Genomic DNA, 21,846 nt, shown 5'->3' on the forward strand with positions numbered 1-21,846 from the left:
TGTTTTAAAAGTTCCAAAAAGTTTTTTTTTCAAAGAATGTTTACTGTACGTTTACGCTATCTCAGTTTGTATTTAATTCACTTCCATCTTTAAAAAATCTCATAATCTACAAAAGAAAATGTTATATCACTTTACATGAAAAATATTATTTTAAAGTTAAGTAAATTTAAGAATTTCTATTATCAATGCATTACTATAAAATTCATTTTAATACTATACTTAGAAATTGAAAGAATCAGTTTTTTGTTTTTGTTCTTTTATATACGACTGCCCGAAAAGGAGTGTAATGTATTTAGGATATATATATATATATGTTTTTTCCACCGTAGCAGCTCAACGGCTAAACTGATTTAGATGTATGACCTCCCCGCGTTGGAATCCTTACGTTACTGGGAGTGTCATAGGCTAAATAAATAAATGTGTAAATAGAATTTAAAAAAAAAAATGTATACAATATTGTCACCCACACGCTTTTAATTGTTCTATATTAAAGACTAATATTTCTCAGCAATGTTTGTTTTTGCGGTTGTGGATTTTCATTTTTAATATTTATTTCTTGTTTTAATTTTTAAATATATATCTGAGAAAAAATGAAACAACTTGAAATTTTGTGGAAACCAACAATAATGTAATATTTTAACAAGAATATATATATATATATATATATATATTTTAAATGATATCTTTTTATACATTTTTTATTATTATTATGGAACTTGAAAATTACATATAATAAAATAAAGACTGAATAATGATAATTGTTTTGTTTAATACATGTAATAATTTTATTATTGTTAAAATGAGGACTTAACATAGATAATAATAAGTTTTGATTTAAAATTATTAGCTGTTTTTTACGACTATATAGTTTATTTGCTTTATTAACGAAGTTATAGTTTATTTTATCTTTAAAATATATGTAATATTCTTTAATCTCTTTTATATAGATGCATAATTAATTAGGTTTTTTATCCCTACATGAAAAATACAGTAAAAAAAAAGACGTATTAAATTATATATAAAATTAAAAATTATTAAAATGAAATAATTATAAGATAAATTTTTTTTTTTTTATATTTTGATAATTTTATAAGATATATCTCCCTAGTAGTAGTATTCTTTGTAACTTATAAAATTTATATAATAAAAAAATAAATACAATTTCTATTATTTAATCATTTTTATTCTCTTAACATTCATACTTTTTCTCTTTGTATTTAAATGAGTTTCGTTTGTTTAAAATTATAGAAAATAATAAACAAAACAGTTTTAATTAACTGCTATTATTTATTTAAGTACAGGTATTCAAAAATAAATAATTTACTCGTCAGATTTTTATAAAAAGTATGATCTAATTTTTGAAAACATTTTCCAATTATTTACATATAAAATTAAGTGAGATCGAACACACACACACACACACACACACACACACACACACACACACACACACACACACACACACACACACACACACACACATACACATATATATATATATATATATTCTTTTTTAAACTTTGTATCGATTTTTTAATTTTATATATTGCTTTATTAAATATCAAATATTTATTATATTATATATTTTAAAAAGCTGTTTAATGAATTTGCATAACTGCGGGCGTTAAGTTACACGAATAAGATTTATACTTATTTATATTTGCATATTAGTCACAATATTTTTAGCTGTAAAAATACTGCAGTGGTTTTATTTTTAAATTAATATTTAATTTTTATTACATAAAAATACAAATAATTTATTATTATTATTTAAATTGAAATAGAAACTTGTAAATTACTTCTTACATAAATATTTTTCTATATGAATGAAAGTACTATAAACGAAGTACTTTTTGTTACACGAACACATGCGAACATACACACGCACACACACTTACTTGCATGTCAATAATATTGTAAAACACATGTTTTTTTTTATCTTTGTTTTATCTTAAAACACATGTTTTGAGATAAATCAAACTGATGTTTGTATATTTTTTGCAGATAATCGTTAACCCAATATAATTAATCAACGACAAAATTATAATCTTTTATTTTATTTTTAAAGTTAATTGTAGTACAATAATATTAACAATTTTATAATTAGATTATAATACAATTAAATATAATCTCGTATATGTTTTTAAATTAAAATATTTTCCTGTCATTTTGCCTTTGTAAGTTATTTTTTTTTTTAATCGATTTTTTTAAAATAAATCGATAGATATTTTTATATTTTGTCCGTATAAATTAATTAGAACAAATTGAAAATTTAATTTTAATTAGAAAATGGATACAATTATTAATTTGTTTTGTTTAGAAATTTCGCAAGTATAGTTAACAATTAACCTTATCGTCCGACTAATATGTCATAATTATTTTCATGTGGCGATCTCCATCGTAATAGAATTATTAAAGTAATTGAAAATATTGTATAAGGTTGACTTCGAATCTGTAGACCTGCTGTACTATGACTTGCTGGTATAACTTGTTGAGGAGATGATATCACTTCAACTAAAACAAATTAAGATTATCTAAATTAAATAAAAAACATTTTAATTTATTATAAAATATAATATTAGAAATAAAAATTTATAATGTAATAAAATATTAATAAATCGTTAATTATTTTTATTAATGTAATTCTTTTTTATTAAATTGAAATATATATTTATAAGAAAAAGAATAAATTTATTCTGAAAGATAAAGGAAAAAGGTAAAAGTAGAGGAAACAAATTAGAAATTTAAAATTAAAATAAATGTTAGAAAAATAAGAATAGAACAGATAAATGCTATAAAAAAATTATAAAAATTAATCTTAACTATTAAGGAAACATTTCTAGGATAAATGGTAGAAGGGAAACTCATTATACTGGACCTTTCAGATCATGATGTGCAACAACATAAACATAAAATTTACATCTAAAAATATTTTAATAATTATAAAAGACTTATTTTTATTTTATTTAAGGGGTTCTTTTATTTAAGTAGAATGTATCATTAAAATATTCATTGAAGTATTATAATTTTAGTCACAATAAATCGACTAAGAGGAGACATGTATGAATTCATACAACATACTGTAAGTATCTTTACTATGTTGAAAATCTTTATGTGATCAGAAGGTGGGCAGATCGTCCTCCATTAAATTTGATTATTTTTTTTTTAGATAACACTTTCAATAAGTGGAAAAAGAATACAAACACTTAAGAAATTATTTCTAAAAAAAAAATAGTTACAGAAAGTGGAAGACATACTAAAGAGGTAAAAGGAATACAAGGAGAAAATATGCCATCTAAACGAAAAGCCGAATGATTTCCTACACAATATTAGGTTGAAATGGAAAAGAATGAAGTAGGAATAGCAATCCTAAAATCAGCACTTGTAAAAGCAATAGAATATATGAAATATGAAAAAGTTGTAGGTGTTCATGAACTGTCTATAACTGTCAATAAAAGTGATTAAATTTCTTATTGAACGATTACAAGAGATGGTGAAACTGTGAATACTATCTAAAAAATTGAATACAGTGGGCAGAAGGGAATAAAGGTTTCAGGATAATAGATTTAATTTCACATTTAACGAATATTATTCAGCGAATTCAGGTTGATTGAAAAATGGGAAAAATTATTATAGAAGAACAATATTGTTTCAGGATATGTAAAGGAAAATTAGGTGCAGATTATCAGACCTCTTAGTGAGATTTATATAGAACGAGGTAAAGAAGTATATTTATATTTTACCGATATGGAAAATGATTTAAACATGTCAAATGGAATAAACTAATGGAAATACAAGGAAGCAAAACATTAGACTGAAATTAAAAAACAGCGATGAAAAAAATGATGCACAGATTGAGTGATTTGACCTAAGAATACGAATAAGGCGTAGATGCAGTTGCTTAACAGTAACTTTCTTAAGCAACAGAGAAAAATAATAGATAATAAAAAAATTGTAAAGAAAAATAGGAAAAATCAATCTAGAAGGAAGGAGAATGAATTATATTCTCGTAAGGTAATATTCACACAAAATTTTCTTTATTGAAATGAAGCCCAGGATATTTAACAAATCAAAAAGTATAACAAGGATATAGAATGATAATGAATTTTAGGTAAACTAAAGGAATTAGGATACCGTAAATCATTGAATATCTGTACCAAAAGAAAAAAATAAATAAAACAGATACTTAGGTACGTTGCTAACTTAAGATTGCAAAAGTGAAAACGAAGTACGAATAAGAAGAGCAACGCCTAAGGAATCGTTTAAAATTAATAGTCAATAAGCAATAAGATGAAATTAAAATTGAAGAAGCGTCTTGTGAAGTTTTACGTGTTTATATACTTCTGTGTAAGTGTAAGACATGGACATTAAAGGAAAAGGGAAAAGAAAATTCCAGTGATTTTTGACATGTAGGCATGGAAGAGTTTGTAGATTACATGAACAAACTGAAAAATGAAGCAATGACCGATTAAACGAGATCAGTAAGCGTAATAAAAATAATTATTGAGACATAGTAATAAGAGGAAAAGGATTGATTAAAACAGTGCTAGACAGAACAATAAAAGGTGAAAAAAATGCCTGAAAAGAATAAAAATTATAAACTCTCTAAAATGATATGAGAGCTATTAAGATCGTAAAAGCGTAGCTAAAAATAGAGAACGAAGACAGACATGGTGCAAGGGATCTGCCTTAGAGCAGACAACCCAATAATGATGGTTGAACCGATTCATTCACGTAACAAAACGTAAATATGTTTAAAATATAAAACACAGATGTTTTTACGATTATGGTAATAATAAATTACACAAATATAAGTACTAATGTAATTTGTACAGTACAACCGGGGAGAAACAAAGTAAATTGATAATTCTCAACAGTTATAAATTACTACTACAGTCTTAATTCTACAGTAAACCAAAAATACAAACATTATTCTTACACAAATAATAACAATTTTTTTTTTTTTTTTTTTTGTCTTCAGTCATTTGACTGGTTTGATGCAGCTCTCCAAGATTCCCTACCTAGTGCTAGTCGTTTCATTTCAGTATACCCTCTACATCCTACATCCCTATCAATTTGTTTTACATATTCCAAACGTGGCCTGCCTACACAATTTTTCCCTTCTACCTGTCCTTCCAAAATTAAAGCGACTATTCCAGGATGCCTTAGTATGTGGCCTATAAGCCTGTCTCTTCTTTTAACTATATTTTTCCAAATGCTTCTTTCTTCATCTATTTGCCGCAATACCTCCTCATTTGTCACTTTATCCACCCATCTGATTTTTAACATTCTCCTATAGCACCACATTTCAAAAGCTTCTAACCTTTTCTTCTCAGATACTCCGATTGTCCAAGTTTCACTTCCATATAAAGCGACACTCCAAACATACACTTTCAAAAATCTTTTCCTGACATTTAAATTAATTTTTGATGTAAACAACTTATATTTCTTACTGAAGGCTCGTTTAGCTTGTGCTATTCGGCATTTTATATCGCTCCTGCTTCGTCCATCTTTAGTAATTCTACTTCCCAAATAACAAAATTCTTCTACCCCCATAATCTTTTCTCCTCCTATTTTCACATTCAGTGGTCCATCTTTGTTATTTCTACTACATTTCACTACTTTTGTTTTCTTCTTGTTTATTTTCATGCGATAGTTCTTGCGTAGGACTTCATCTATGCCGTTCATTGTTTCTTCTAAATCCTTTTTATTCTCGGCTAGAATTACTATATCATCAGCAAATCGTAGCATCTTTATCTTTTCACCTTGTACTGTTACTCCGAATCTAAATTGTTCTTTAACATCATTAACTGCTAGTTCCATGTAAAGATTAAAAAGTAACGGAGATAGAGAACATCCTTGTCGGACTCCCTTTCTTATTATGGCTTCTTTCTTATGTTCTTCAATTGCTACTGTTGCTGTTTGGTTCCTGTACATGTTAGCAATTGTTCTTCTATCTCTGTATTTGAACCCTAATTTTTTTAAAATGCTGAACATTTTATTCCAGTCTACGTTATCGAATGCCTTTTCTAGGTCTATAAACGCCAAGTATGTTGGTTTGTTTTTCTTTAATCTTCCTTCTACTATTAATCTGAGGCCTAAAATTGCTTCCCTTGTCCCTATACTTTTCCTGAAACCAAATTGGTCTTCTCCTAACACTTCCTCCACTCTCCTCTCAATTCTTCTGTATAGAATTCTAGTTAAGATTTTTGATGCATGACTAGTTAAACTAATTGTTCTGTATTCTTCACATTTATCTGCCCCTGATTTCTTTGGTATCATTACTATAACACTTTTTTTGAAGTCTGACGGATCTTCCCCTTTTTCATAAATATTACACACCAATTTGTATAATCTATCAATCGCCTCCTCCCCTGCACTGCGCAGTAATTCTACAGGTATTCCGTCTATTCCAGGAGCCTTTCTGCCATTTAAATCTTTTAATACTCTCTTAAATTCAGATCTCAGTATTGTTTCTCCCATTTCATCCTCGTCAACTTCCTCTTCTTCCTCTATAAAACCATTTTCTAATTCATTTCCTCCGTATAACTCTTCAATATATTCCACCCATCTATCGACTTTACCTTTCGTATTATATATAGGTGTACCATCTTTGTTTAACACATTATTAGATTTTTATTTATGTACCCCAAAATTTTCCTTAACTTTCCTGTATGCTCCGTCTATTTTACCAATGTTCATTTCTCTTTCCACTTCTGAACACTTTTCTTTAATCCACTCTTCTTTCGCCAAATTGTATAAAATACAATTTTATATTTCATTAATTTAATCTTCAAATTCTGTTTGTATTTGACACCACTGTTGAATCGGTGATCACTTTTTTACATATGACATGTTAATTTTGTTATCCGATGTTTACAGAGTGTTTACATTGCTGAGAGAGAGAGAGAGAGAGAGAGTTTACATTGCTGTTTGAAAATAAGTATTTAAAATATAAGGGGAATTTTATTACAGTATGCTTTCACTCACAGACCAGGTTATATTTCTTTGTACGGTAAAACCTCTTTTACGGCGGTAAAAGTTCCTTTGATCAATCCAGTTTCATCAAATATTTTCTGATTTCAGAACAAAAGAAGTTTTTTATCAAAGTATAACATCAATTTATTTTATGAAAATGATTTTAAAAAAATCAAAATAAAATCAAGAATCAAAATTTTGAGACTGATTTTGAGATATTAATAACAATATTTCATCCTGGATTACGAAATACTTTAAATTATTGCTCACATTGACATGATATAAATTAATCGATATCGTATCTAGTTTTTCAAATTTGATGTTGGTTATTTTTAACGTTACAGATTGACGTCATATGTTTTAAAAAAGTTAATTAACAAATGTATAAATGCCTATAATAATTGTATGTTTGTTTACGTACGTAGTTTAATATCATAGAACAATGTTGTTACAAATAACAGGGATGACAGATAGTTTTTCGGAAAATAAATAGCACCATAAGAGTAATTTTAATGTTCATTCTGATGGTTTTTTCACTATATTAAACAAAAATAAATTTATGTAGCAAGCCTGAGACGATTATATGCAAGTAATATTTTAAGCTTGAATGTTATCCGATGATAAAATTTAATAAACTAATCATGTAGTCTGGTATTGGTTCAGGAAAACTACTGGTTTCTGATGGGTTAAGAGTAATAAAGGGAATATAGGTAATACAAGACTTTGAAATAAACTTAGCAACCTATATACTACTTTTCGTACAGTGAACAGAAAGGATCTTCTATGTTAATTAGTTTCATTTATCTAAATGCCCTTTAGTTGAAACTGTATTCAAACTACTTACTTTTGTTTATTGTACTTCATTATTTTATTAATTTGTTCTATTGCTTTTATTAATCAAATTTTGATTGGAAAAAGAGCACGAAACCAATATAAGAAGAAAACATTTTTGATACCGGTATTTTATGTACTTTTCCGGTCTCTGAATTATTTTTTAGTTATAATATAAATATATATATATATATATATATATATATATATATATATATATATATATATACCAGGGTGCCCCATATAAAACGCAACCCCCAACCTTATATTGGTAGGTAATGAAATAATAAAAAGGCATGTGTAAATGTAAATGTAATTTTTATTATTACCATCCATTACCTTACATTTAGAGTAAATGTTGGAAGTGGCCGCCATCTTCTTGAATACAAGCTTCAATTCTTTTTACAGCGTTTCTTGCAACTTTTTTCAAAGTTTGTGTTTGGATATTTAATACAGCTTGTTCAATATTGACTTTCAATTGTTCAAGTGTTCGTAGTTTGTTGCTGTAGGCTTTTTCTTTGAGGTAACCCCATAGAAAAAAATCCGCCGCAGTCAAATCTGGAGATCTTGGTGACCACAAGCCTTGACCGACAACACGATTACCACAGAATTCCTCGACGAAATCAGAAGTTGAACCTGCGTAGTGCGAATGTCGCACCGTCATGTTGTAGCCAGCAGTGTCCGTCTTCCTCTTCCAAGAGTGCAATGAACTGAAATAAAATATCCTGATATCGTTCTGCATTAATGGTGTACTCGAAAAAAATAGGACCGATTATTTTCTTCCGCGATATCGCGCACCACACGCCCGACTTCTGCGGGTTTAATTGTTTTTCGCGATAAACGTGGGGATTTTCAGCACTCCAAATTCTACTGTTTTGGCTGTTTACGTAGCCATCCAAATGAAACCGTGTTTCATCTGTGAAAAATAACTAATCCATAACATTAATTCCCTCACGCAGAAATCGACGGAACCGTTGACAATATTGTAGCCGTTTTTCTTTGTCGGGCTCAAGAAGTCGATGAACCGTTTGAATGCGATAAGGTCGTAATTGTAATTGTTTTGTCGCCCGATGAACAGTTGATTTAGACAAATTAATTTCAGCAGACAAACGTCTGATCGATTTATTTGGCGAGGCGAGTAATCGGTCTTTGATTTCAGCGACTGTATCTGTATTCAACACTGACGCAGATCTTTTGTGTTCCTTGTTATTAACAGAACCAGTCTCTCTAAATGTTGCAACTAACCTTAATACTGATGTTTTGTTAGGAGCTGGTTTATCTGGGTACTTATGGCGACACAAATCTTGCACTGCAACCGCTGATTTCGTACTGAAGTACGACTCGACAATGAAAACACGTTCATCTAGAGAAAACACCATCTTGTCTCTAGCAATACACTGAACGTTATGATTGCATTGTTGTTACTATCGGTAGTGTTCTATTGCGTCGCCGCGATGTTCAGATGTTGGACGAGTCCATTTCAGTAACGAGTAGAGGAGTAAGCTTGCCTTTTGAAATTTCATAGATGAGTGATTGATGGGTTGCATTTTATATGGAATACTCTGTATATATATATTTACAGAGTAATAAATCTTTCCATTAATTTTACAAATAATTTAAACTAAAGAGTCACATTAAGAGGAAAAGAACCGAAAATATATACCGTTTCCGACGGAAATATTAATTTACAGATGTTATACCACAAAAAGGTAGTGTGTTATTAACAAGGACGAATATTAAAATGTTGCACCTATGGCAATGCGACGTATATTGTGTTTTACTATCACTGATGTATTTATTAATTATTTCTAAGTTATAATCTTTGAGACTAATAAATTAATAACGCTTTAATACAGTTTAAAACACGTATTTGATCAGAAGTGATGAAAGCAATTGATACCGCATGTGAACAAATAACAAACATTATTCATAGGCAACGGCTTTATAAAGCCCTTTGTTACAATCTTCTAAAGGGTACGATAGATCAATAAACGAGGCAATAATTATTATATTATTTAGCTGTAGGTGGTGTTTTACTGTAAATGTTCCTTTTTAAAATTTATATTTAAACTAAATTAATATTGAATCAATTATAATTTTGGTCTTATTAATTGGTATAATTTTTAAATTACACAATTTTAATCTCATTATTTTTTTTTCTAAAACTAGAAGTACTTTCTCAGCTGTAAAACAGTGGAAACTATCTCAGAAAATATGGTGGTTAATTTTCTGAATTAACACAAAATTAAATACAAGTTATAAACCGTTATAATGTATTATTATATTTTTAAACAATCACTTAAAAACATGCCGTCTATGATTCTGTATTTTTATTCAGTATTACTTTGAAGTAACATTGTAATATTTCTACAATGAACAACAAATTGTTTGTGCGCTATGTTTAGTATTAATTAAACCAAAAAAATTTACTTCGGAGTGTTAAGAAAGAATTTCACGAATTTTGGTATATAAGGGAAATTAAATGTGCAAATTATTGCCATATAATCTGTCGTAGTTTGCTGCTAAGAGCAACGTTCTACTGCTCTTATCATAAATGATGGCCAGTGCGAGTACAGCTCATAGAAAGTAGCAGCATGAAAGCTTAGTATAGATTTAGATTCTATGCCTTTTTAATGATGTAATACGCAGGGTGTAAAATCCTATTAGGAGTAATGCATCTCTTAACAATAGTAAACAACATAGGATTAAGACTAACATCCGCATAATACCATGCGAATGTTATGTTAGTATTTTGGTCAATTTTAGAAAATTAAAAAATAATTGATTTGTACAAAAATACGCACACTTAGCAATATAAACATATTTTTACCGATTATATTACTACAATTCAGATATAGCGATTATAAATAATAAATAAATAAATTATTTATTTTAAAAAAATTTTTTAAATAATAATTTACCAGCTACAGATTGAGCTCTGTGATCTGCATAATCTGTATGACTTGCAGAATGACCCAAAAAATTTGGTATTGTCGCTAGACACGTTAATTCTAATTGTTCTCTGTGATCTTCTTGTATCTGAAATCTTAATTGTGCCGTTACAGTTGAAGTCATCTGTTGTCGAAATGATTTGACGTTGGATTCATCTACCTGAAAAATACATATTGTAAATTTAATGGTATTTAAAATATAAATTGATTCTTAATTTTTTTTTTTAATCTTTCGTATTAAATATTAATTAAAATAAAACTATATGTTGATTAATTTATCGTATCTACAATAAGGAATTTATCAATGTTTCATTACCTTCTTGCACGATCACTCTAAAAAAAAAAAAAATTTCGGAAACTTATTAAAAATCTGTTTCTCATTTTAGTGACTAATATTTAATTTATAACCGTGAAATCATAAGAAAAAAACAACATTCAGTTTTATATATCAGCGAGTTTTAGTTTCTACGATATAAAATATTCAAAATAAAGCTTAAAAATTGCAACAGTATTAAAATTACCGTAATACTCGTAAAGGTACGGATGTCCGAGAATTATCTGAACAATTTTGATATTGAGTAAATACTTTATATAGCGAGATAGAAAAACGGGGTGTATGAATTTAGAAACATTGAAACTGAAAGTTTTTTTACCTGTAAACAAAGATATTTAATATGTGAACCATTAGCATTTCGCTGTCACTTTAAATATTATTCATTTAATTCTGTCATTCACCTGTGTTGTTACAACATAGCAGACTTTGGCTGGGACAATCCTGTCCAGGAGGGGTGGGCTGCTTAGGTGTCGCACTCTCGTTGATTGGACGGGAACTCCCTTGTGTCTTCAACAGGGGGGGGGGGGCAAAGTAAGACCGGAGTCCCAGATCTCTTGAGGTCCCCTCATCAGAGGCATGGCGTATAATTAAAAGAGACCGGTTCACGTCTACCTGAGAGGGGGGGGGAACTTTACATCCCGACGAGGTAGTCTGAGGCGATGGCACCCCCTGGAGCTGAGTAAATGCTTAACTGCGAATCCAACTCCGTGGGGAATAAACCGATGATGTACTAAAAAAAAAAACATAGCAGACGAAGGTCTCGGGTTCGAATCCCGGTCAGGCATGGCATTTTTTACACGCGAAAAAATTGTCATCCATCTCATCCTCTGAATCAATATTTGAACGGTGGTCCCGGAGGTTAAATAAAAAAAATAAACAAAGCAGACTACAACAGCTGTACATCAATGCTACACTAGCGCTCCTTATGGTGAGAGGTGATACTATTGAGGCAGTATACCCACTTAGCCGCTAGTTTATTAAAATCATTTGTTTGGGGTGGGGGTGCGATTTTGCAAAATATTTTTTTAGAAATATTATTATTTTTTAATTATTAACAAATGTGTTTAAGAAAAATATGACCTTAATTAGTCGAAATCACGAAATACTGAGGTAACCTTGCTGTACAGACTCATCCCCTTCACAGTTAAGTTGAACATTTAATGGTATCACTGCCTCATATATAGAAGTAATCTGGAAAAGTTTGGTGAAAATCGGTCCAGTAGTTATGGAGATATAAATAGTGCAAGACCGAACACACACGCGTACATATGAACATCTAGAAAATTTCCATTCGGTTTTTGGGTTCCTTAGGTGTCAATACGTCAAGATCCGATGAAAATCGCATATGCTCAAATTAGACGATTATAATACTTTCCCTTCTAAAGTTATAGCTCTGCTACAGCCCTAGACGGGAAAGTAAAAATTTTAGACATCTCTTAATAGCTCTATACGTGAAATATAAATTTTCAAAAAAATCTTGAAAAATATTTAATACGAAGGGAGTTAGAGCAAAAGGAAAAAACAACACATATTTCAATTTTAAGATGTGGAGGGGGTTGATTTTTCGAACAAAAATTTATATTATTTATATATGGATTTTAATAAAGTTTGCTTTTAATAAAGTTTTCTCTAAAATGCCTCTAAAGAAAATTCAAACTGGTTTGTTGATGATATCCCCCAGCCTCTGTACAAATTTTGAAAAAAAATAATAAGTACCCCATATGTAGAAATATCAGTCGAATTTGAAGAAAATCGGTTCTATCAGTTCTGAAGTAGTATGAAATACATATATTTTTTTTTGTTGTAGATGAAATAATCGATCCTAGAAAAAATGCCCGATATCCTACTTTCGATATGATCACCAAACTTTTCCCTTTAACATAACTATTCTAGCTATATTCGCCGAGAATGTAAAATAATTATGCAAATATTGTTAAGTCGAACGTAAGTTTATTTAAAAGATTAATAAAAAGTAGTTACGAATTATAGTAAAAATAAAAACGACATAAACAATTTTCTAAAATTCATAAATTTTAGCAAATTTTCAATGTTTGTCAATTTTATATGATGTATGCAAATTGTCTGGAGATTTAGATTGTATGTTACATAATCATGGAAATGGAAATCAATATCCTATAATTTTATATTTACTGTAATTTAACAGGATTGTATTCCGTAAGGGTTTGCTGTAGAAATCGAAACGTACGGGAAAGCCCTTTCGTATATCAGTAAAAAATGGATTATTTCATAGATCTCGAGCTTTAATTCAGGTAAAGAAAGAAATTTCTTTTCTCCTAAGATTGGTCATCAAATATCCGCTTTAAATTCATGTATAAGTAAAATTTAATATTGTTATGTTACCGCAATGACTATCTATAATGGAATATTAATTCCTAATATTATCTTTTTTCTCAATTATAATACAAACAATATTTTACAAAGATACAGAAAAAAGGAAATAAACTTCTTTAAATCTATTATCTCTTTAATGAATTATTATATTTTTAGATAGTTGCAACTAGTAGTTTGATTTTATAAATTTTTAAAATAACCTATTTACACAAGAACATTTTGAATCGTTGACAAAATAGTATTCTATAAGAATCTTCGTATATAATAAAATTTCGTGGAAAAATGTTCCACTAATTTATCTCAGCTTTAATTTTCTACTTTGTAATTAAAAAATATGTTTTTCCCAGTATTATTCTAAATGGTATCGAAAATCCGAGAATAGTAATCAAAAAAAGAAGGAAAATATTTATTTTAGCTTAATTTAAAAAGAAGATTAATACAACAAACTAAACTTTTGATTACATAATAAACTTAAATTACATTTTGAACTTTCTTATAAAACCCAATTAAACTTTTTAATTTAAAAAAATATATATATGCAGAAAAATAAAAAAATATAATAATTTTAATTTTTGTAAATAAAAACCGTATAAAATATTTTTTTATTTTTTAACTGGGAGAAATTGGACGAACTCGAATTGAACAAAAAAAAATTTAATTTTTATGTCAATATTTAAAAATGTATTCCCGGTTGTTTGAAAATACATCTTTAATTTTTTATTATGTTTTTTTTTAATTCTGTTAATTATTAAAAAAAAAATAAAGTTTAATGGTAAATAAAAAAATAGAATGTAATAACTTTTTCATGCAAAGGCGACATATACAATAGAAAAAAAATTTCAAACTAGCGATGAAAATTTTAATTCCTTTAAGTAAGCAGTTCTTAATTAATTATGAAGTACTATGGATAAAAAATAGAAAATACCAAAACCAAAAAAAGTAATCAAAATTTTTAAAAATAAATTATTAGTAATATATAATTTAATATTAATATTTATAATTTTTTTATTCTCGTGATTTGTTTTTCTCTTTTTGTTATAAAGGAAATAAGTATTTTATAATTGTTATATTTTTTATAAAATTTGAAATCTAAAGAAAAAAAAAATCATTAAATTTTATGATAAAATCAAATCAGGAGGAAGAGATAAAACAATTTCACCTAATAGAAAGCTAAAAGGAAATAGAGGACGACATAAATACATAAATCAAATTGTGTTAATTTACCACATTGTGTTTGTTTCATGCAACTTTACTGTGTTTATTTCGTATCTTAAAATTGTCTTTAAAATTTATAAGCACAAATTAAAATAAAGCATATAATGCATTATGTAATCGATTAAAGATTAATATATTATCATTAATTTAAATAATAAATTTCAGGGTTGCTTTAATTTATTAACTAATGAACAGTGTTATATTCTGTTTTATGCTGTTAAGGAAAATTTTATTACTTACAATTAGGATTAATTATAAATGTAAAATATTTAAAAGAAATAATGAATCCTCGTCAGCTATTCGCTGATTATACTATTGTGTAAAAAGTGAAGCAAGCAAAGCTCTTTCATGAGTAACAAGTTATTATATGAATAGAAAATGTCTAGTTTTCATTTTTGATGAGGGTGAAAAACTTTTGTGGTAAGGTAATTATGAGTTTAATTAAAACTGAAAGGAATTTAATTGTAAAATTCATTGTTAATAATAATTAAAAATTTTAAGAAAACCCGACGAAAAAACCCAAACAAACCTTTTTGTTCCCTATATTTTATATTGTGTTTTTGTTGTGATTTTTTTTTTGGAAATATTATTTTGCAATGAGTTTTTTTTTAACTGAAGTTATTTAATAATGTATGTTATATTATTAAATATTTTATTTTAATTAACGTTTACGTTTTTCTTTTAAATTTCAACTGAAAATTTCTTGAACGGTTAGTTGTACTCATGCTAATTATAGGGTACTTTTTTGTATATACTTTTTTTTTAATGTTTTTATTTATAGTAGCATCAAAAATTATAGTCATTAGCGACTACAGTAACACTATCATGTAGTATTATATAAAACAACAAAAATCATAAAGAACAAAAATAAACAATAAAGAAATAGGAACAATAAATAAGAATCATAGACAAGTGACAACAATAAATACAAAATAAAATACATAAATCAGACAAAAATCACTAAATAGTATTCTTTCCACTGTAGGAGAGGAACCGCAACAGAAGTTTTATACCTTCGTTCTGGTTTAATAGAGAGTTCATATCCGAACCCAGGTCTAAGTTTTGTAGGATGGTTCCAAAGATTGGGCAATCAATGAGCAGGTGGTTCACGGACCATTTAACCATGCAAGTCTCACAGATCTTCTGAGAAGAGCCAAGTAGATGAGCGTGGGTAAGACTGGTATGTCCAATCCTAAGCCGAGTTAAGATGAATTGGTCTCTTCTGTTGCTCGGGATGGAGGTTTCTCGAGCACATTCTCTCGGATGTTGTGTAATGCCGTGGGAGGCTCAGCAGTCAGAATCTATTCTACTGAGCCCACAGTTTTACACGGGCTGATCTCATCAAATCTCTCTCAAAAGTCGATTGTACTCGGATGCCATTTATTGCAGCTCTCTTGGCAGCCTCACCCCGAGGCTGCCAAGAGAGCAGCCGTTCCCAAGGATGCCACAGTGGCCAGGGACCATACCGGTACCACAGTTTTATTTATCCTTGAAAGGATATCATGAATAATCTGGACGATGGATTCAGAACGTTTGCAACTCAAGCTCTCAAGTACACTTCTATTTATTTTATATACTTATTTTCAGTAATATAAAGAAACATTATTTAAATTCTCAGGTAAAACGTAACAAACCATTGCATTTTGCTGATTACATTTATTATAGAAATAAAAATTCGTAAGTATTTGGTTTGAATTTTCGTTGTGTAAAACATTTTTCAAAATAAAAATTGGATGTCATAATATAATTATTCTTTTTATTACTATTATTTATTTATTAAATTAATTTTTAAATATACTTTAAAAAACCAAAAATAGAATATACAAAATTATTCATCATTCATTCATAGTACTTTACACATCAAAGAATTTTTTTTTTTTGTCTTCAGTCATTTGGTTTGATGCAGCTCTCCAAGATTTCCTATCTAGTGCTAGTCATTTCATTCCGGTATACTCCCTACATCCTACATCCCTAACAGTTTGTTTTACATTTCAAAGAAATAATAATAAATAAAAATTATAAACTTATTTATAACACCTTTTTTCCTAATTGTATTTAGAATAATATTTAATTATGAAAATAGATTTTCCTATTCTCTTTTTAAGAAAAATTCATTCATAAAACCATCTTTTAATTAGTTAAATTTAAAATATATACATTTTTTTTAGGTTAAGTTACAGAAATTAAAGTTGTTTCAACTTTGAACTTCTAAATAACATAAAAGAACAATTTGTTTTTATTCAGCTTTGATATTAAATTACTTCAGGATGCAAAGCCACTTATTTTTCAACATTTTTAATGAAAAACTTTCGTTTCAATAATGGAAAAAAGAAAGTATTTATTTAGCCGTTCTATTTTTATTTTTCAATTATTTTGTCATTTGACAAAATCGTGTGTACGACAAAAGCCTGGTTTTACTACCGACCATGTAGATCATCATTAAAAATATAAAATATGCGTTTCTTTAAAGCATGTTTTTTCTCTGATATTATTTTTCTATAACAATATTTATAAATGTTATTTTAGAACTTACAATTGCTACTTATGGAAAATATCATTAGGATGACAATTTTTTGGAATATTTCCGTAAGTATGTATTTTGATTCTTGAAGCTGTCATTTAAACTTAGCTACCATATTAAAAAGAAAATATGAGGATATCGTTTATGAAAAAAATATTTTCGCCTGTTACATAATGTTAAGATGACTTATTTGAAAAAATCTAAAAAAATTGTTTTTTTTTTCAAATTTATTTACAGGAATAAAGGTTTCTGATAACTATTACAAATCAAATTATACTTAATTTTTAAGATGATAAAAGTGCTTCTTATATATATGTAACCGGTCAGGGCTTGCTTCTCTCACGCTTTCCGCCTATACTAGCCAGGCTTTGCTCCGTAGACCACTCAGTGTTCATTAAATACATGATTGGTAGAATAATAATGATAATTAAAAATTAAAACCTGTTCAGTTTATAAAAACTATCAGTTTATTGTAATTTCTTCAGAGCAACAACGTTTGGTCAATATAGGACCCGAAACATTGAGTGATCTGAAGAATGAGAGTTTCAAAACAGTCGACTATCTTAAAACTAGTAATTATAGTTACTGTTTTATTATTTTCATAGCGTTAGCCAACAAATGCTACTAGGAGATATCGTGCTTCGATTCTAATTTTTATTTCTTAGTTTTAGATTTTTTTTATTTTATGTTTTTTAGTCAAGTAACCGGAGGCAAATGCAGCAACAGTGGCTGTGTTGGTTGAGCCAACATAGCACAATACGGAATGCGCCGTACACTGTCGCACCTCTTAAAAAATCGAAATTAAAAAGACCCGAAAATTGTTTTTAGATATTTATTTGAAGAGTATTTGCAAGCCCCAATCTACTGAATATCTCATTTAGTATAGTCAGATGGAAAAAATTTGCAATCACCGTTCAAATTGTTTTACTTTTCTTTACTTCTTTTAAAGTTAAATTTCGAAAAATTTAGAAATTGGTTTTTAAATATTTACATGAAAATTACACACACCAAAAATTGATATCTTCGTTTTATATCGAGAAATTAAAAAAAAAAAAAAATAGCCGGATTTAAAAAAAAAAATCAAATTTAATTTTCACCCATTACTCGGAATTTCTTGAAATTCCGAGTTTCTCCAATTTTTCAAAAAATTCGAGAAATTAGATTTTAGATATTCATATTAAGATTATACTTATCAGAAAAATCATGTCGATATAAGAGTTAAATGGAATAACAATGAAATTATTATTTTTTTTTAATTTCTCTGTAACAAACGAAGATATCAACTTGATTTTTTGTGTTATTCCATGTGATTATTTAAAAACTAATTTCTAGATTTTTTGAAAATCCAAGTTTAAAGGGTTAAAATGAATTTTGGATTTAAATGATTCGGTAATAAATGAAGATAACATTTATTACCGTAGGATTAAACAAAAAAATCTAAAATCAATTTTAACCCTTAAAATTAGGAATTTAAAAAAAATCTAGAAATTGGTTTTTAAATATTCACATGGAGATTACACACACAAAAGATCAAGTTGATATCGTCGTTATTATAGAGAAATTAAAAAATGTAATAAATTTCATTGTTACTCCGTTTAATTCTTTTATATTGGAATTTCAAAAATTTCTTACTTAGAGTACTTATCCGCTTAGTGCACACTTAAGGAGTACATTCTTAGCGCACTTACATCGTAAGAAGAACATTTATACAAATTTTCATCAATTTATCTTCAGTTGTTTTTGCTGGACGTGGATGAATCCGTCAGTCAGGACAAGTTGCTTTATAGGTACAGATATACGTGTATATAGTAGAGGTATTTATAAAATACTTAAAAACTATATAGTTAACTATACATGTTTAGTTTCCAGTCAGTTTCTGTTACTGTTACTTATATTTTATATATATGGATTATTTTATATACATGGATATTTTATGTAAAATCTAGTTTCATCACTCAAATAATCGTGTTCTCCGTATGCAGTACTCATTGACGCCTCTTATTTTATATTCTATAAATTTAAAACTGATCATGTATTTAAAACTCAGTCAATCGAATTAAAATATCCTGTGAAAAAAATTTCTAATAAAACTTTTAACAAAATTTCTATTACCCATCGGGTTGGTCTATTGGCAAACTCGACGTCGTAAATCAACTGATTTCGAAGTCCAAGTTCGCAGGTTGAAGTTCTAATAAAGGTAGTTCTTAATAACGAGTGTTCTTTTGATGGGTTTTACCCTGTTTAGATTTGGGGAATTACCGTCAGGTATTACTTCAGAGGATGATATGTATGACTGTAGTTTTGTACAGTCTCAGGTCGACCAATTCTGAGGTGTGTGGTTAATTGAAACCCAACCACCAAAGAACACCGGTATCCACGATCTAGTATTCAAATCCGTATAAAAGTAACTGCCTTTACTAGGATTTGAACGTTGGAACTCTCGACTTCGAAATCACCTGATTTGCGAAGACGCGTTAGCTGATTTCCGAATAAGCGTTCACCACTGGACCAACCAGTTGGGTTTCAATTAATCACACGTCTTAGGAGTAGTCGACCTGAGTTTGTTCAAGATTACAAATTTACCGATACAGTTACATTACACTGATAAGTCTAATGACTTAAATTGTTGATGAGACTACAAATAAATGTATTAAAAAAACTTTTATTTCTAAGTTCCTAAAAATATAAATTATTTATTATTTTTTATTTTTTTACTCTTACTGAATAAAAAAGGACGATACACATTTTTTAATTAATATTTAAATTTTTTGTTTTACTATAGGAAAACGGAAAGGACACAAATATACGTACAATATAATTTAAGTTTTATAGGTAAAATTTATTTAGGTAAATTCAGTTTAGAATACTGCTTGTCCAATACATCCTGCCTTAATTGTTTTAAAATACAACGGATAGCGTGGATTTCCGATCGTACTAGTAGAACAGTAATAATTATTGGAAAACTGGGAAACAGCAATAAAGCATTAAATTTATTGCAGTTCAATTACCGATAGAACGCAATGTGACCTCGTTCAATTTAATGTTATATCCCCTTTCCTTTTCAAATTTCATGATCCTGGAATAGATTTTACCTAGCTGGTGTGCGCGTATTAGCCTGTAACATTATAACATTGAAATTACCCATCATCTACCTTCTAACCACGTGTTGTAAATAGCAAATCTATTAGGCTATTATTATTATAATAGTCTAAAGTAATATATATTTATTGGACTCTCTGATTTCAGTAAAAAAAACTTACTATAAATAAAAATGTGCCCACCAATAGCTTTTTACTTGCGATTTCGATTATCCTTACGTATTAGCTATTACTATAAAATAATTTATAACAATTCAAGATATTTACGTAATTATTATTTTAAATAACTAATTAATGATTAAAAATAACAATCATGCACTTATTTAAATCATAATTGAATATTTTGGACATTAAATTGACGGTGTGCATCTGTTTCTTGATTATCACAAAGTAGATTTGAGAGAACATTGTAGAGTTTTGTCGTTACAAAAGATTATATTAATAAATGGGTAAATAATGAACAACTAATTTTATAATACCAGTTCATTCAATTATATTTTATGTATATCGAGGCAGTTATTTTATAAAGAAGAAATACAACCAAAGATATAACATCAAACGATCCAATATAAAAACATCTTACAAGAATATAAATCCTAAGAAAATACGAGAAGATTTTTTTGAAGTAGTGACCAGTAGATTATCACTTCTTTTTACGTCTAGATAGGCAGATCTTTTTTTATTAATTTAGACCATCTGTGGACCGCGTGAGCAACTTTACGTATAGTTTTATCTTTTTATTCCAGTAATTTGTTTTTTTATGAATGGAACTACTTTCTCTCCTTTGACCACCTCATGTTCTTGTTGACTTTTTTACTTCTTGAAACCCAATAAAATTCGTGATTTTTACTCGAAATTTGTTCAACTTGTGTTTTTGGATATCATCGATCCATCTATATTTTTTTAGAGTTTTGATGCGGGTGAGGATACGTTTTATGAATCGTTTCATTCATGCGAGAAACTTGGCCAGATCAATGGGTCTTACGTTTTCTCATTATAACGATAAGTTTTTCGTAATACTCCTGGAGTTCCTTCTAGGTTCAGAGTTTGTAGTTATCATCGAATTTTCTTGGGCTTAGGATTTTCCTGATGATATTTCTTTCTTTGCGTTCAGGTACTTGGGTGCCCCGTTTTGTTAGTGGTACCAAATATATTGTTCCATATAAGAAAACAAGATGAATTCAGTAAGATATGAAACACTATTAAGAGTACTATTTAAAAATAAGTTTTTATACATTTTATTAATCACATTTTTTTCGTTGAGATCTAGTACATAAATGGTTTACAAACATTATTAGCTCAACATAAATGTGTTTAGGCATAGTGTTGTATGTAGAAAAAATTCCTATTGAAATATAAGGAAGCATCAATGTAGTAAAATGTAGAAAATGATCGAATTGAATTTTAAGCAAGACTAAATGTGTTTTGATTTATTTTTTTGCGATGTATATGAAGTTAATAAAAATTATCTTGCATTGAAATAAAAATGAAACTATGTACAAAGAAAAAGATGGAATAAAAGTTTATGCTTGACAGAGTAAGCTTTGATTTCATTTTAGGAGATAT

At 28.2% G+C, this 21,846-nt stretch overlaps 1 protein-coding gene across 1 annotated transcript in view; it reads right to left on the minus strand.

Moving 5' to 3' along the window:
• Positions 1-1,865: 1,865 nt before the first annotated feature.
• Positions 1,866-21,846, minus strand: part of LOC142326797 (uncharacterized) — a 646,039-nt gene continuing 626,058 nt past the window's right edge. Inside the window, exons 6-7 of the mRNA XM_075369512.1 lie at positions 10,731-10,916; positions 1,866-2,514 (exon numbers count right to left, since the gene is read on the minus strand). Coding sequence (XP_075225627.1) covers positions 2,351-2,514; positions 10,731-10,916 — 350 coding nt within the window. The 3' untranslated portion in view covers positions 1,866-2,350. The remainder of the gene's footprint in view (positions 2,515-10,730; positions 10,917-21,846) is intronic.

Source organism: Lycorma delicatula, chromosome 6 (genome assembly GCF_047948215.1).
Source record: "Lycorma delicatula isolate Av1 chromosome 6, ASM4794821v1, whole genome shotgun sequence".
Lineage (NCBI taxonomy): Eukaryota > Metazoa > Arthropoda > Insecta > Hemiptera > Fulgoridae > Lycorma > Lycorma delicatula.